The 14478-nt window shown below is 43.6% G+C and overlaps 1 protein-coding gene across 1 annotated transcript in view; it reads left to right on the top strand.

Annotated features, from left to right (window-relative positions):
- The window catches only part of zdhhc8a (zDHHC palmitoyltransferase 8a), a gene marked incomplete at both ends in the record, with an annotated part of 35377 nt that overhangs the window by 13143 nt on the left and 7756 nt on the right, over positions 1 to 14478 (top strand). The window contains 4 exons of the mRNA XM_084324824.1: positions 6586 to 6707; positions 9043 to 9200; positions 12424 to 12596; positions 14302 to 14404. Coding sequence (XP_084180950.1) covers positions 6586 to 6707; positions 9043 to 9200; positions 12424 to 12596; positions 14302 to 14404 — 556 coding nt within the window. The remainder of the gene's footprint in view (positions 1 to 6585; positions 6708 to 9042; positions 9201 to 12423; positions 12597 to 14301; positions 14405 to 14478) is intronic.

The raw sequence follows: 14478 nt of genomic DNA, 5'->3' as shown, positions 1-14478 counted from the left end.
ACTGTATGCTAAATGTGCCGTGAAAGTGGAACGGGGCAGGTTTTTACGGCAAGGTCCTTCTTCCTGACCGGTCACTGGGATGGTTTATACCTCTGCATTCAACAGCCCCGGGAACAGACTTCACTTTACATATAAGAGACCGTGTGGATTACATATAAGAGACCGTGTGGATGAATGATAGTACGCACTCGGTCTTCTCTTCCATTATTTATCGCCACCTCAAAGAGAATCGGTGAAAGCCGCGCTGACATTTCAAATGCAGCTCTCGATTCAGTCCGTGAGAAAATTCCCACACAATATATAGGTTAAGAATGTAACATTCACAACGTATAATCCAGTGTGAACCCTTCCCCTTTCTACCACTATAAACGGATTATACTGCCCCCCCCCCCCCCCCCCCCCCCCCTAATCTGACACTATAGAGATGTACAATCACGCTCGCGTTCAATCGAATCCACTAGTTCTACCCACACAGTGACCGAGCTGTCGAGTAAATATACAATGGTTCTTCTTTTAGGTCATACATTATAGGAAAAAGGCAGTTTATAAGCTGAAAGTCGGGTGGTGTAGCCAGTGGCTAGATCAGTGTTTTTCAGAGGTATCTGCTGTTATGGCTCTTAGCACAATTTAGAGAAGGACCCAATTATCCTTCAATTAGGTAAAATGCTGAAAAAAGTTTTCGATGTTTTAAAGGGCCCAAATCCTTAACAAGATGTGTGTGGGGGGGGGGGGGGGGGGGAAGGAAGAGTAGCCTTACTATTTAAAGTGAGTTGTTGTTGTTGTTGTTGTTGTTGTTGTTGTTGTTGTTGTTGTTGTTGTTGTTGTTGTTGTTTCAAATCACAGTTCTTGATATTAACTCATTCAACGCCGTAGCCAGCGCCTACCTCTGCTCTCTAGCGCCAGCTTTCCATTGCCTATTTTCACGACATTTCACGATCTTTGCGGATCTATTGTATATTCTATATTATAGCTATGGAGAAAATAGTCTGGCTCATTTGACAGACACTATTCTTCATGTATACGTTTGCGTGTTATCCCATGGTGAATATTGTAGAGTTTCAGAGTGATCCGGGCTAATTCCTGGAAGGTGAGTTATGGAGCGCTATGTGCATTTAGCAAAAGTCGTTTGCGTTGCTCGCCTGGACAGGATATTATTTCCAAATCAAAGGTATATAATAGGTATTATGTTTCATCATGAAGGCATCAAAGGCCGGGGGGGTCGTTTTGTGATGCTCTGATCGTCAGCAACGGCATACGTTTTGAATACTACATACGTTGAATCGTTGATCGTTGCAATCGATTGTAGGATCAAAGTAGGATTGATGTCATATAGTCCTTACCTTTGCTAGGAGTTATTCCAAAATGAATATTCCAATTGTCTGCTCGCGATTTCCAGTATTGATGTCCATCGGGTCCCTGACATGAAATGCCACAAAATATGCACAAAATATGCATCAAGTGTGCTTGACACGTTAAATATAAAATGTAACACACAGTGTGAAATAAGGTTTCAAAGGGTAGGCGATACTGCCACCTAGCAGGATTCTGCCGGCATTGCACTTTTGAGGTCTCAGAATGAATACACGAGGTCCGTGAGACTGCATAGGATATTAAAATCGAAAAAAAGAAAAAGTATACTCGTTATTGGCGGTGAACCGCTGGCGGCCAATAACGAGTATACTCGTGATTGGCGCAGAAAGTGTTAAGACAGTACGTGGTTGTCATTTTTTATTGTCAATACAAATAAACAAGTGAGCACAATGACGAAAACATTAGAAAATGTGGCAAAAGAAGCTATACAGTACATATAAAACAATAAATGTTTTTCTTTGAAATTCTACTCCGAAAGCTTTATTAAGTTATATAGCACAAACCTGTGCAGTTATACGCAGTGAAGTAATGTCTTTACACGTGTATCACTGTACATATTAATACTACAACTCTGTACATACTTCTGATTAGCACTATCACTCAGTAATACTAATTTATATATTTTATACAGAGTTTAATCACATGAACTTTGTATATTAATGGATTGGATGCCAAACTTATTTTTGCTGTACTGTACTTGATGTACAGTATAATGACACATTTGAGGCTACACATCACAGGCTACATTTTAATCTAATCTAATGCATGGGGGTTTTAAGTAATGAGTACTTTTAGAGTACCAGATTACTTTTTGTGGTAATGAGTGCAGTTCATGTAATCAGTCTTACAATGATATATTATTTACCATATTAGGTTTCTTGTCCATAATAATCTTTCTACTTTGAACCAATTGTCTGAATATCTTGTTATACCTCCATCATCAAATCATCAAATGATGGAGGTCTAACAAGATATTCAGACAATTGGTTCAAAGTAGAACGATTCATGTGATTACTGCTATCACAACACACACACACACACACACACACACACACACACACACACACACACACACACACATGCACACACACACAAGTAAATGCATTAAAAACAAAACGTTGCTTATTAGCATCCCATTATTTATACATAGAATGAGCAAGCTGCAGCATAAGCTGCCACAGGTTTACTGTTTGCTGTAATGCGCGAATAGAAAGGTGTAGTACAGTGGAAGAGGCTACAGGTAGACAAGGCCAAAAGGCTTACTGTTTGCTGTAATGTGCGAATAGAAAGGTGTAGTACAGTGGAAGAGGCTACAGGTAGACAAGGCCAAAAGGCTTCAGTGACGACATCGGGGTCTGAAAACCACAATAATCACGATTGAAGAAATCATGGTATCACTTCCTTGCCAGTCTGATAGAGTATCATGGCTGACTGTGAGGTGGTGTGAGATTCGTATTGCCAGGTGTACAATAATTATTGTACTTGTACGATAGTTTTACCCTCTGTAGGATTTGTTTTGTACACAATTTGTTCTCTTGGTTATGACTTGCAAATCGCTGCTGGCGGGACAAAACCTCATAACTCCAAAAACCCAACTTTTCAGCAGATGAAAAAAACGAACACCGATTTGAGGGCGAATAGTGTTACGAGGTTTAGACAGATTATTGGTTTAATGCTTTCCCATTGTGTAGACTTTGTAAAACCACACACACATGGAGGATGATCTACTGAGTTGATATAAAAAAAAAAAAAAAAAAAAAAATATATATATATATATATATATATATATATATATATATATATGGAGTTAGGAGGTTTTGTCCCGCCAGCAGCGAAATTATAATTCTCCTCAAAAAAGGATAATTTTAAGCCTTTGGGACGATAATTGAACATATAATTTAATTCCCATCTGGTAACACCGCAGGCAACATAAACACACTGTCTTTGGAGCAAATTAACCCTTCCACTGCCACACAACAGAAGGTTAACCCTTTACTATCACACAACCGACGGTCGCTGTTGTGTGGCAGTGAAAGGGTTAACCTTCTGTGTATTGTCGCAGTGAAATGGTTTACCGTTTGGTAGTGTGGCAGTGAAAGGGTTGAATGCACTATATAGTAGCATAGAGTCTAACGACTCCATCAACAAGATGCAGCACCACTCTGCTCGTGGGAACTGTGTGATTGAATCCGTTGTTGACTGCAGTAGTAAACACAATCGCAGGTGTCATTGCAGAATGTCCACTAAATACTACACATAAAAGTGTGGCCGTGGGATTTACGGTTGGCGGCATTACCATAGTCTTCAAGCAAGTGGATGAACAATTGTGTCTTGTGAATGTATGAGCCTTCTCTCTCTCAAGACACCGCTCTACACCCATCAGGGGAAATGTGTCTCGTAGGTTTATCCGTAGGAATCTAGTGGTTTAGTTTAGTTTTACTTAGCATGTTTAAAAGAAATACAAAGAACAAATACAAAACTGTTGGGAGATAAGTGCCTTACATTAAACACAAAACAACAACATTAATAATTATGTTAACCATTATGGAGACCTCGACTTGAAACAGAACAAGTCAAGTCAGCTTTATTTATATAGCACGTTTACAATGACTAAAAGCCACCCAAAGTGCTTTACAGGTAGAACACAATAAAAAAACACGTACAGTAACAAATAAAATACACAAATAAATTTCAGTAAATAAGTATATTACACTAAGAAACAAGAGCAAGGTGCAATATAAAAAGAGACAAGAAGTAATAAAATAGATACAAAAAGTCCAAAGAAAACAGCAAACGTAGTTGACAGGTGGCAGGCTAACTCTGATCAAAGGCCAGGGAGAAAAGGTGCGTTTTAAGCAGCGGTTTAAAGGCCTCTAGGCTCTGGACAGATCTAATGTGGGGGGGGGGGGGGGGGGGCTGTTCCAGAGCCGAGGGGCTGCAGTAGCGAAGGCTCTGTCCCCCCTGGCTTTGAGCCTGGTCCTGGGCACCTCCAGTAGCAGCTTGTCATTGATTGATTGATTGATTGAAAACTTTATTAACAGATTGCAGAATGGGTACAGTACAGTACAGCTCAATACACACAATTGTTAAGGGGATGCAGACCAGAGAAAGACTTTCGTCTTGTTTACATCAGGGTCCCCCATTTTCAATTCATCATAACATGACATACATGACATACAGATAGACAGTACTGCTAGCTACATCTATACATTTATGACATACCAGATTTGCAAATACAGTACTGCTTGTGATACAAAAAGAGTCCAGAAAAGAGAGTATATACATTTGACGTAGAAACTGTACATTGGAGGAGGTTGGGTAGGTGGGGTGGGGTGGGTGGGGTGGGGTTGGGGGGGGGGGGGGGGGGGGTTGGGTAGGAGGGGTGGGTGGGGGACACTGTACAACTGTACAAGCAAAACTGTACATTGGAATATTGACAACCATACTTGGTCATTTACTGTACATTGGAGGGGGTTGGGTTAGGACATTTACAGGGGCCAGTTTTGAATTGCAGTCTCCCGTAGGTGATCTTTGAGAGTGGTTTTGAAAGTGGGTAGTGATTCACATTCCTTTACAGCTTTAGGTAGGGCGTTCCACATTGATGTGGCATAATTGCTAAACGTGTTTAGTCCCTTGTTTGAGCCGAATCTGGGTTTAGCATGATTTGTGGAGCTCCCTCTGGTGTTGTGATCGTGGTATTCACTGACCTTTGGGAAGTATTTTGACATGTACATGGGTACCTTGGTCGTACCTTGGTACTAAGGTCAGCAGACCTTAGGGCTGAACATACATTAAACACAAAACAACAACATAATGTTAGCTTTCTATGAGAGACCTCGACTTGAAACAGAACATACATTAAACACAAAACAACAACATAATGTTAGCTTACTATGAGAGACCTCGACTTGAAACGGAACACACATTAAACGCAAAACAACAACATAATGTTAGCTTTCTACGAGAGACCTCGACTTGAGACATAACATACATTAAACACGAAACAACAACATTATGTTAGCTTTCTATGAGAGACCTCCACTTGAGACATAACATACAGTACATTAAACACAAATGTTTTCTATGAGCTCAAATTGAAGTCCATGAAAAAAACTGTAAACATCCCAGAAAGAAGGGACAGAAATACTGACAAAAAAGACATTATCTATCTATGTTCAGTCTTGGTCAATTAGGAACTTACAGAGACAGCGTTTGTAAACATTCAGAGAAGAAAAATGTTATTGCATTATTTTGATACGTCATTCCAATGAATCACAGCCTTGTATTTTGAAAGAGACTTTGCCGTGGGAGGTTCGGTAATATGTACAGTTTCTATGCCAAATGTATATACACTCTTTTTCTGGACACTTTTTGTATCACAAACAGTACTGTATTTGCAAATCTGGTATGTCATAAATGTATAGATGTAGCAGTACTGTCTATCTGTATGTTGTGTATGTCATATATGTTATGATGAATTGAAAATGGGGGACCCTGATGTAAACAAGACGAAAGTCTTTCTCTGGTCTGCATCCCCTTAACAATTGTATTGAGCTGTACTGTACTGTACCCATTCTGCAATCTGTTAATAAACTTTTCAATCAATGGCATGACTGCCTGGTGTTCTGCCTGTGAACTTGGGAGTTTATCTGGAAATAATTGGACTCTGGGACATACAGATACATTCGAAATATATTGATTTGAACTCTTCATTCTCCATTTTGAGCTTCATTTCGTGCATTCGTGCAATTTGAGCCTTTTCTGCATCGATTTATGGTGGAAAACGTCTTTATTTATGTAAAGAAGATGACAACATTCAGGTACTGGCTGACACAAATTTAATGGAATATAATGCAGTAAGGCTCTCAGGCATTTTATATGTTTTCTTTTGCTAATTTCTGTATGTACACTCAACGTGACTGTAAATGAGGGAAACCGCACTTGCCTTTTGAGTTTAAATAAAGGTTTGAAATTAAATGAAATGTCTTTCTACTATTACCCTGCGATTACCTGTACCTTCCCCAGTGGCGGCTGGTGATCATATATTATATATATTTATATTCTTTGAGGGGGACACATTTACCTCTTCTCAATATTGAGGGATTGACATGTCCCCTGCAACCCCCCTAAACCATACGCCATGGTACCACTGCAGCTGCACTACAGTAGTGCTACCTCTCTCATTCACACTTTCTTTGTTTCATGTGTTTTCAGGTGCCCATGGCTGGCTGGGACCATCTCCCCTGCTGTTCCACCATGCTGTGCCATCCTCTTCCTGTTTGTGCTCGCCAACTTCACCATGGCAACCTTTATGGATGCAGGCATACTCCCAATCGGTTAGTAGCCAAATAAAGTTAGTTCCCAATGTACTTGTCGCCTATAAAGAATAAATAAAAGTCATGATAATTGATAATAGAATGGGTCTGAGGCTATTCAATGTGCAGGGTATCTACGATCTATGGGGAATCTGTGATCCACATTTTAGTCAGTGTTGGGGTAACTATTGTAGGTTAACAAACTACTTTGTGTTTTGTCAAGCTAATGTTACGTTAACAAAGTAGTTCAACTACATCCAATCTACATTGTGGAAAATTATTACAATCATTTGAGTCTGGAATGTCATATGATGTAGGTACCAGGAGCAACAACTGAACTGACACAAAGTCAAGTGTGGGTGTATTTGATTTTGTTGCCTTGAAAAAGGTCTTTGTGACTAAAATGTCAACCAATAAATCTGTGTGTGTGTGTGTGTGTGTGTGTGTGTGTGTGTGTGTGTGTGTGTGTGTGTGTGTGTGTGTGTGTGTGTGTGTGTGTGTGTGTGTGTGTGTGTGTGTGTGTGTGTGTGTGTGTGTGTGTGTGTGTGTGTGTGTGTGTGTGTGTGTGTGTGTGTGTGTGTGTGTGTGTGTGTGTGTGTGTGTGTGTGTGTGTGTGTGTGTGTGTGTGTGTGTGTGTGTGTGTGTGTGTGTGTGTGTGTGTGTGTGTGTGTGTGTGTGTGTGTGTGTGTGTGTGTGTGTGTGTGTGTGTGTGTGTGTGTGTGTGTGTGTGTGTGTGTGTGTGTGTGTGTGTGTGCGTGCGTGCGTGCGTGTTTAACTCTCCAGCTAGGCTTTTTAACAAGAACTAAGAGGAGAGACCACATCAGTCCAGTGTTGGCTTCCAGACCAGTAACATTTATAATTAATTTTAATAGATTTTCCTCCTTATATACAAACCACTAAATGGAACAGGACCAAGCTACATTGCCAATTCTCTTGTCGAATACAGCATCTGTCCCCAAGAACATTACGATCATCTACTACTGGTTTATTGAAGGTTCCCAACAGCAGCCAAAAGAAAACTGTGGCCTGTGCTAATTATGCACTATATACTAGATATGGAACACCCTGTCTATGGACATTAGGGAGACTGGATCATTACATATTGTCAAAAGTAAGCCTTTTAATGCACTCTGCCACTTATGGCAGATTATTATTATCTTTTTATGTCTGCACCTTATGCATTGCTTTTATTCTGTAAATGAAAGCTATTTTATTGCACTGCTTTATTCTGTCTATCTTATGCTCACTTCATGAAAATGTTTATGCACAGGTGAGGTGACTGATCCAAGCGTATGTGGTGTCGAAGGTGACATAGAGCGTACAGCCAAGGGATACACTATTAAAGCATTGCATAATATATAATACTGGATAACATAAATATACATACATAAATAAATAAATACTGGATTATTTTTTTTCTTAAAGATTTGAATGCCACTGCAAAATTAATCATTTAACTACATTTAGTTAACTTCTCCCCAATACTAACTAGTTCTCGAGCTCAGTAGTTCTCAGAGTAGGGTCCAGGGACCTTAGGGGGAGTTCCAGGAGGTCTCTAGAAACATTTAAGAGTAGTTGAATTGACTAGTTTGATTGGATAGTTGAATTGACTAGTTTGATTGGATAGTTGAATTGACTAGTTTGATTGGATAGTTGAATTGACTAGTTTGATTGGATAGTTGAGTTGACTTATAATTTCCTCCACAAGGAACACAATGATTGAATGTATGAATATTCTGGTGACCGGTTTCACTGTCTGTCATGATCTCCTCATCTCAAGTACAGACATAGACTTCTGTAATAAAAATAAAAATAAAATAAAATCACATACATTTGGGGTCTGTGGTGTAATTTGTGTCAGTTTGGGGGTCCTTGACGTGAAAATGTGAGAATCACACTGCTCTAGCTGATGGACGCAAAGTGGTTTCTGGTAATTTTTACTACAGATATATATATTCAGTATATGCTATATATCATATATACCGGCGACCATATCGGTATCGGCTGGTATCTGTGATTTTTCTCATATCGGTATCGGTCTGATGAGCAAAACTGGGCAGATATATATTGACAGATATATATCAGCAAACATATATCGGCTCGTGATAGTGATTTGTTTATTGATTGCATTGGTCTGATGATGAGCAAAACTGGGCTGATGTGAACAACCAATGATTATTTCTCCGTCTAGCTGCCGTTATGTGTGTGTGTGTGGGTGTGTGTTTATCTTTTCTTTGGCCACACCGTTTGTTTGGGTAACAATACTTGCATCGGTTATATAACGGTTAGCGGCCTCAAGGTTGATATCGCTGCGTCCTCCCTGGTGTCTTCAGCTGTGCAACTCTTTTGCCTCCAGCCGACGAGGACGAGGACAAGGACGACGACTTCCGCGCGCCGCTCTACAAGAACGTGGACGTGAGGGGAGTCCAGGTGCGCATGAAGTGGTGCGCCTCGTGTCACTTCTACAGGCCTCCCCGCTGCTCCCACTGCAGCGTCTGCGACCACTGTGTGGAGGTGAGGGGAGGGGAGGGCAGCAGGGTCGGAGGGTCGGACGCACGCAGACTCGAGAGGTGGAAGGAGTCCGTCTTCACTGCGTTTCAATCTTTTAACAAGCGGTTTCATTTCGTATTGGAGTCTCCGGGCTGACCCCTATTAGTCGATTAGTCAACTAATCGGTCGAAAGGAGCCGTAGTCGACTGGCCAACCTCTTAGTCGTATATATATAAAAATATATATATATATATATATTTTTTTATCATTCTTTCCAAAAGAAAAGAGGCCTAGAAGCGTGGCTAACGCTAATGGCACGCATACCAGAGGCTAACTGCCTAAGAAAACAGGCACAGAGGCACTGAAAGAGGATTTCACCCATCTAATGAACACACTAGACTAGACAAATATCAAGATGTATCCATCAGTGGACCAATTGCATGCTTTTGCAGAGGACAAGAAGCCTTCAGTCGACTCCTTCAGACATTAAGCACCCCCACAGCCCAAATGGAATGATAAAAAAAAAAGAAAATAATATATATATTTTTTTTAAATATTATACTTTTTTCTTTAGTCTACCAATAGTTGACTAACGGCAAATTTTGGCCAATCATAGTCGACCATCCAAATCCTTAGTCGGGGACAGCCCTCAGTCTCGACATGTTTGTTTTCTTGTGAATAGAAATCGGCCGATAGGCTCGGATAGTTTGACGAGTTTCTTTGAAAACAAGCAAAATACTCTCGTCTTGAAAACAAGCAAAATACTAAAGTATTTAAATAAGTACTTATAAATAACAATAAGTAAATAATAAGTCTAATGTTAAGATGAACTTTCAGTTGGATTGGAACACGTGAAATGACCTCACCCCATTGGCAGACTTATTCTTTGTAGCAGCTTCACTAATTACGATGGGGATTTTATTTTGCCGTGTCAGGGAGTAGAGATTAGACTGTAGACAGAAGGCCTGGGGGGGGGCAAATAAAAGTGACTAAATGAACGGGAAGGTTATCAGAACAGTGGAAGGGGTGAAAGCGAGAGGGGCTTATGGACGCGCAAGATGATAGTGTACACAAGCGGGGAGGGATAAATAAAAGGGGGATTTCTGCAGAGCGGAGGAGGGCGGGTGAGTGACGGAAGGGGGGGTGGAGAGAGAATGAGTTAGATCCCATTAATCAGGTTAATCCTTTCCCCGGATCCTTTGTGGTCTCAGTAGACATGGAATCCGGAATGGGTTTGGACAGCCTGCATTAAACGAGGTATATTTAGACGGCACAGTGAATATCTTTAAAAGCTATTGATCCTCTAATGAATACAGTGTTGCTCGCAGGTCTTTATGGCTCAATGGGTAGAGCATGGCTCTAAATAACACTGCCAGGACAGGGTCGCTGGGGCCACCCATGCTAGAACAAAATGCACGTGCGCCACCGTAAGGTGCTTTGAATGACAGCATACGCCAATTTACATACTGTATACTGTGTGATACTCAAAGCAGGTTTTATTAGTACCGTTTTAAAGGCTAAGTTCAGAATTCTGGACCCCTGGCCCTATTTCCTACCTACCGATGATGGTGGAGTCCTTTCTCAGCACGATCCATGCTGTTCTTTGTACTGGATGCTCACAGCTCCAGCTAGTTAGCCACCAAGCTCATGTAAAGTAGGGCCATGTGCAGTACAAGCTCTGAAATAAACAGTGAAACCTGCCCCACATGTGCACTCGAGCGAAGAAGTTTGTTTTCGAATATGTTTGAGTGGTTTTTACAGTGTGGTCCTATTAACGTTACATTAGTGTTGTGGCTAACTAAGGAGGAGCTGGGTTTATCCAGTATGGAGCACAGCATGGATTGTGCTGAGAAAGGACTCTGCACTATATGACAACATCATTGATGAGTAGGAAATAGGGTTAGCGGCGTCAATCAATTCAATCAATCAATCAATTCAATCAATTGTGCCATAGGTTCTCTTTTCCTCTTTTGGGTGCGACCCATCCACAGGGTGTTTTTAGGCCGCAAGGGGCTCCAAGGATGGCAACACCGGACAGTCGACCATGCTCTGCGTTAGGGTGGCGCGGGCTCTATGGCAACAACGCCCACTTTGCCAGCGAACACTCTGTCCAGGCATTAGGGTGGTGCCCGCTGCCAAGGGACTGCATGGCAACGTAGTAACCAGTGGTTCTCAAACCCACGCCTTGGTCCAAGTATTATGGTGTTGCGTGCTAGCAAGGGGCTCTATGGCTTCGCTAGCAAAGTGTGGCGTGTGCTCGCGAGGGGGGGGGGCGCTGTGGTAACAGTGTGGCGTGTGCTCGCGAGGGGGGGCGCTATGGTAACAGTGTGGCGTGTGCTCGCGAGGGGGGGCGCTATGGTAACAGTGTGGCGTGTGCTCGCGAGGGGGGGCGCTATGGTAACAGTGTGGCGTGTGCTCGCGAGGGGGGGCGCTATGGTAACAGTGTGGCGTGTGCTCCTGAGGGGGGGCGCTATGGTAACAGTGTGGCGTGTGCTCCTGAGGGGGGGCGCTATGGTAACAGTGTGGCGTGTGCTCGCGAGGGGGGGCGCTATGGTAACAGTGTGGCGTGTGCTCCTGAGGGGGGCGCTGTGGTAACAGTGTGGCGTGTGCTCCTGAGGGGGGCGCTGTGGTAACAGTGTGGCGTGTGCTCCTGAGGGGGGCGCTGTGGTAACAGTGTGGCGTGTGCTCCTGAGGGGGGCGCTGTGGTAACAGTGTGGCGTGTGCCCGCGAGGGGGGCGTTATGGTAACAGTGTGGCGTGTGCTCCTGAGGGGGGGCGCTATGGTAACAGTGTGGCGTGTGCCCGCGAGGGGGGCGTTATGGTAACAGTGTGGCGTGTGCTCCTGAGGGGGGCGTTATGGTAACAGTGTGGCGTGTGCTCGCGAGGGGGGGCGCTATGGTAACAGTGTGGCGTGTGCTCCTGAGGGGGGCGCTGTGGTAACAGTGTGGCGTGTGCTCCTGAGGGGGGCGCTGTGGTAACAGTGTGGCGTGTGCTCCTGAGGGGGGCGCTGTGGTAACAGTGTGGCGTGTGCCCGCGAGGGGGGCGTTATGGTAACAGTGTGGCGTGTGCTCGCGACGGGGGGCGCTGTGGTAACGCAGGCTACGTTCAGACTGCAGACCAAAGTGGCCCAAATCTGATTTCTTGGCTCATATGTGACTCGGATCAGATTTTTTCATAACAGTGGTTATGTGGTCAATAGCGGGGCATTCTCTTAAGTCTTGTTATTTTTCATACTGTACTTCCTGCAGGACTTTGACCATCACTGTCCCTGGGTGAACAACTGTATCGGGAGGCGGAACTACCGCTACTTCTTCCTGTTCCTGCTGTCACTCGCTGTGCACATGGTGGGCGTGTTCAGCTTTGGACTCCTCTATGTCCTGAACCATCTCCAGGACCTGTGGAAGCTGCACTGTACTGTCTCGTATCCTTTCACCTGCTATACTGTCTGTTTCTCTCTGTCTGTTTCTCTCTGTCTCTGTCTGTCTCGTATCCTTTCACCTGCTCACCTTCTCTGTCTGTCTCTGTCTGTCTCTCTCTGTCTCTGTTTGTCTCTCTCTGTCTCTCTCTGTCTGTCTTTGTCTGTCTCTGTCTGTCTTTGTCTGTCTCTGTCTGTCTCTGTTTGTCTCTGTCTGTCTCTGTTTGTCTCTGTCTGTCTCTCTCTGTCTCGTATCCTTCCACCTGCTCACCTTCTCTCTCTGTCTCTGTCTGTCTGTCTTTGTCTGTCTCAGAGACGCAGTCTGTCTCTCTCTGTCTCTGTCTGTCTCGTATCCTTTCACATGCTCACCTTCTCTCTGTGTGTGTGTGCGTGTGTGTGTGTGTGTGTCTGAAAAATCTGGACTAATTTAGAGCATACACAACACGAAATCAGGACATTTGGGGATTTGGAGACTAAATGAGCACAATGTTCCATGTCCTGATTTTGTTTGATGAGCTATTGGGGCGATTGTGTGTGTGTGTGGGCACGTTTATGTGATAAATCTGGACTAATTTAGAGCATACACAACATGAAATCAGGACATTTGGGGATTTGGAGACTAAATGAGCACAATGTTCGATGTCCTGATTTTGTTTGATGAGCTATTGGGGCATAATTGCGAAACGTGTTTAGTCCCTTGTTTGACCGAATCTGGGTTTAACATGATTTGTGGAGCTCCCTCTGGTGTTGTGATCGTGGTATTCACTGACCTTTGGGAAGTATTTTGACATGTACATGGGTACCTTGGTCGTGTAGTGTATCTTGTAGACCAGGCCCATTGCAAGTTGCTGTACTCTGTTGTCTACTCTAAGCCATCCTAGGTTGTCAAAGTGGGCAGGGGTGAGGTGGGTTCTAGGAGTCAGGTCAGGTCAGGTTTGTTTTGAGGTGTGTGTGTGTGTGTGTGTGTGTGTGTGTGTGTGTGTGTGTGTGTGTGTGTGTGTGTGTGTGTGTGTGTGTGTGTGTGTGTGTGTGTGTGTGTGTGTGTGTGTGTGTGTGTGTGTGTGTGTGTGTGTGTGTGTGTGTGTGTGTGTGTGTGTGTGTGTGTGTGTGTGTGTGTGTGTGTGTGTGTGTGTGTGTGTGTGTGTGTGTGTGTGTGTGTGTGTGTGTGTGTGTGTGTGTGTGTGTGTGTGTGTGTGTGTGTGTGTGTGTGTGTGTGTGTGTGTGTGTGTGTGTGTGTGTGTGTGTGTGTGTGTGTGTGTGTGTGTGTGTGTGTGTGTGTGTGTGTGTGTGTGTGTGTGTGTGTGTGTGTGTGTGTGTGTGTGTGTGTGTGTGTGTGTGTGTGTGTGTGTGTGTGTGTGTGTGTAACTGAGACAGACAGACAGGCAGGCAGACAGGCAACAGGCCGTCAGTGCCTGGTGTAAAAAGCTGTTCCGGCGCCTGCTGGTCCGGGCCCTGAGGCTGTGGTACCGCCTGCCAGACGGCAGCAGCTGAAACATGGTTGGGGCGTGGCTTGGGTCCTTAGTTACAGAATGAATGCAAGTATATGTAACGTCTCCATGTTTAACATCAACAGAAATGTGTGCACAACTGAGCCCATCAATCTCTCTATGCTTTCTTCCTTTTCCTGTCTATGTCCAATATTTGTACCCTACATGTAGTCTTGCTAACTTGAAAATAACGAAAGAGGATTTGACTTGACTGTGGCGACCAGTCTGGTGGTGATCAGTATATCAGGCCTGTTCCTCATTCCAGTCCTGGGTCTGACTGGTTTCCACCTGTACCTGGTGACCAGAGGACGCACCACCAACGAACAGGTCAGTGACTTCTATATCGGCTGTAAGGCGATACTGGCTGCTGCGCTTTGCAAGTTCCAGTGGTTCCCCTGTAT

This window comes from Notolepis coatsorum (genome assembly GCF_963971535.1).
Source record: "Notolepis coatsorum genome assembly, chromosome: 11".
Classification (NCBI taxonomy): Eukaryota; Metazoa; Chordata; class Actinopteri; order Aulopiformes; family Paralepididae; genus Notolepis; species Notolepis coatsorum.
Note: the sequence above shows the minus strand (reverse complement) of the source record. Positions and strands in the feature narration are given on the sequence as shown.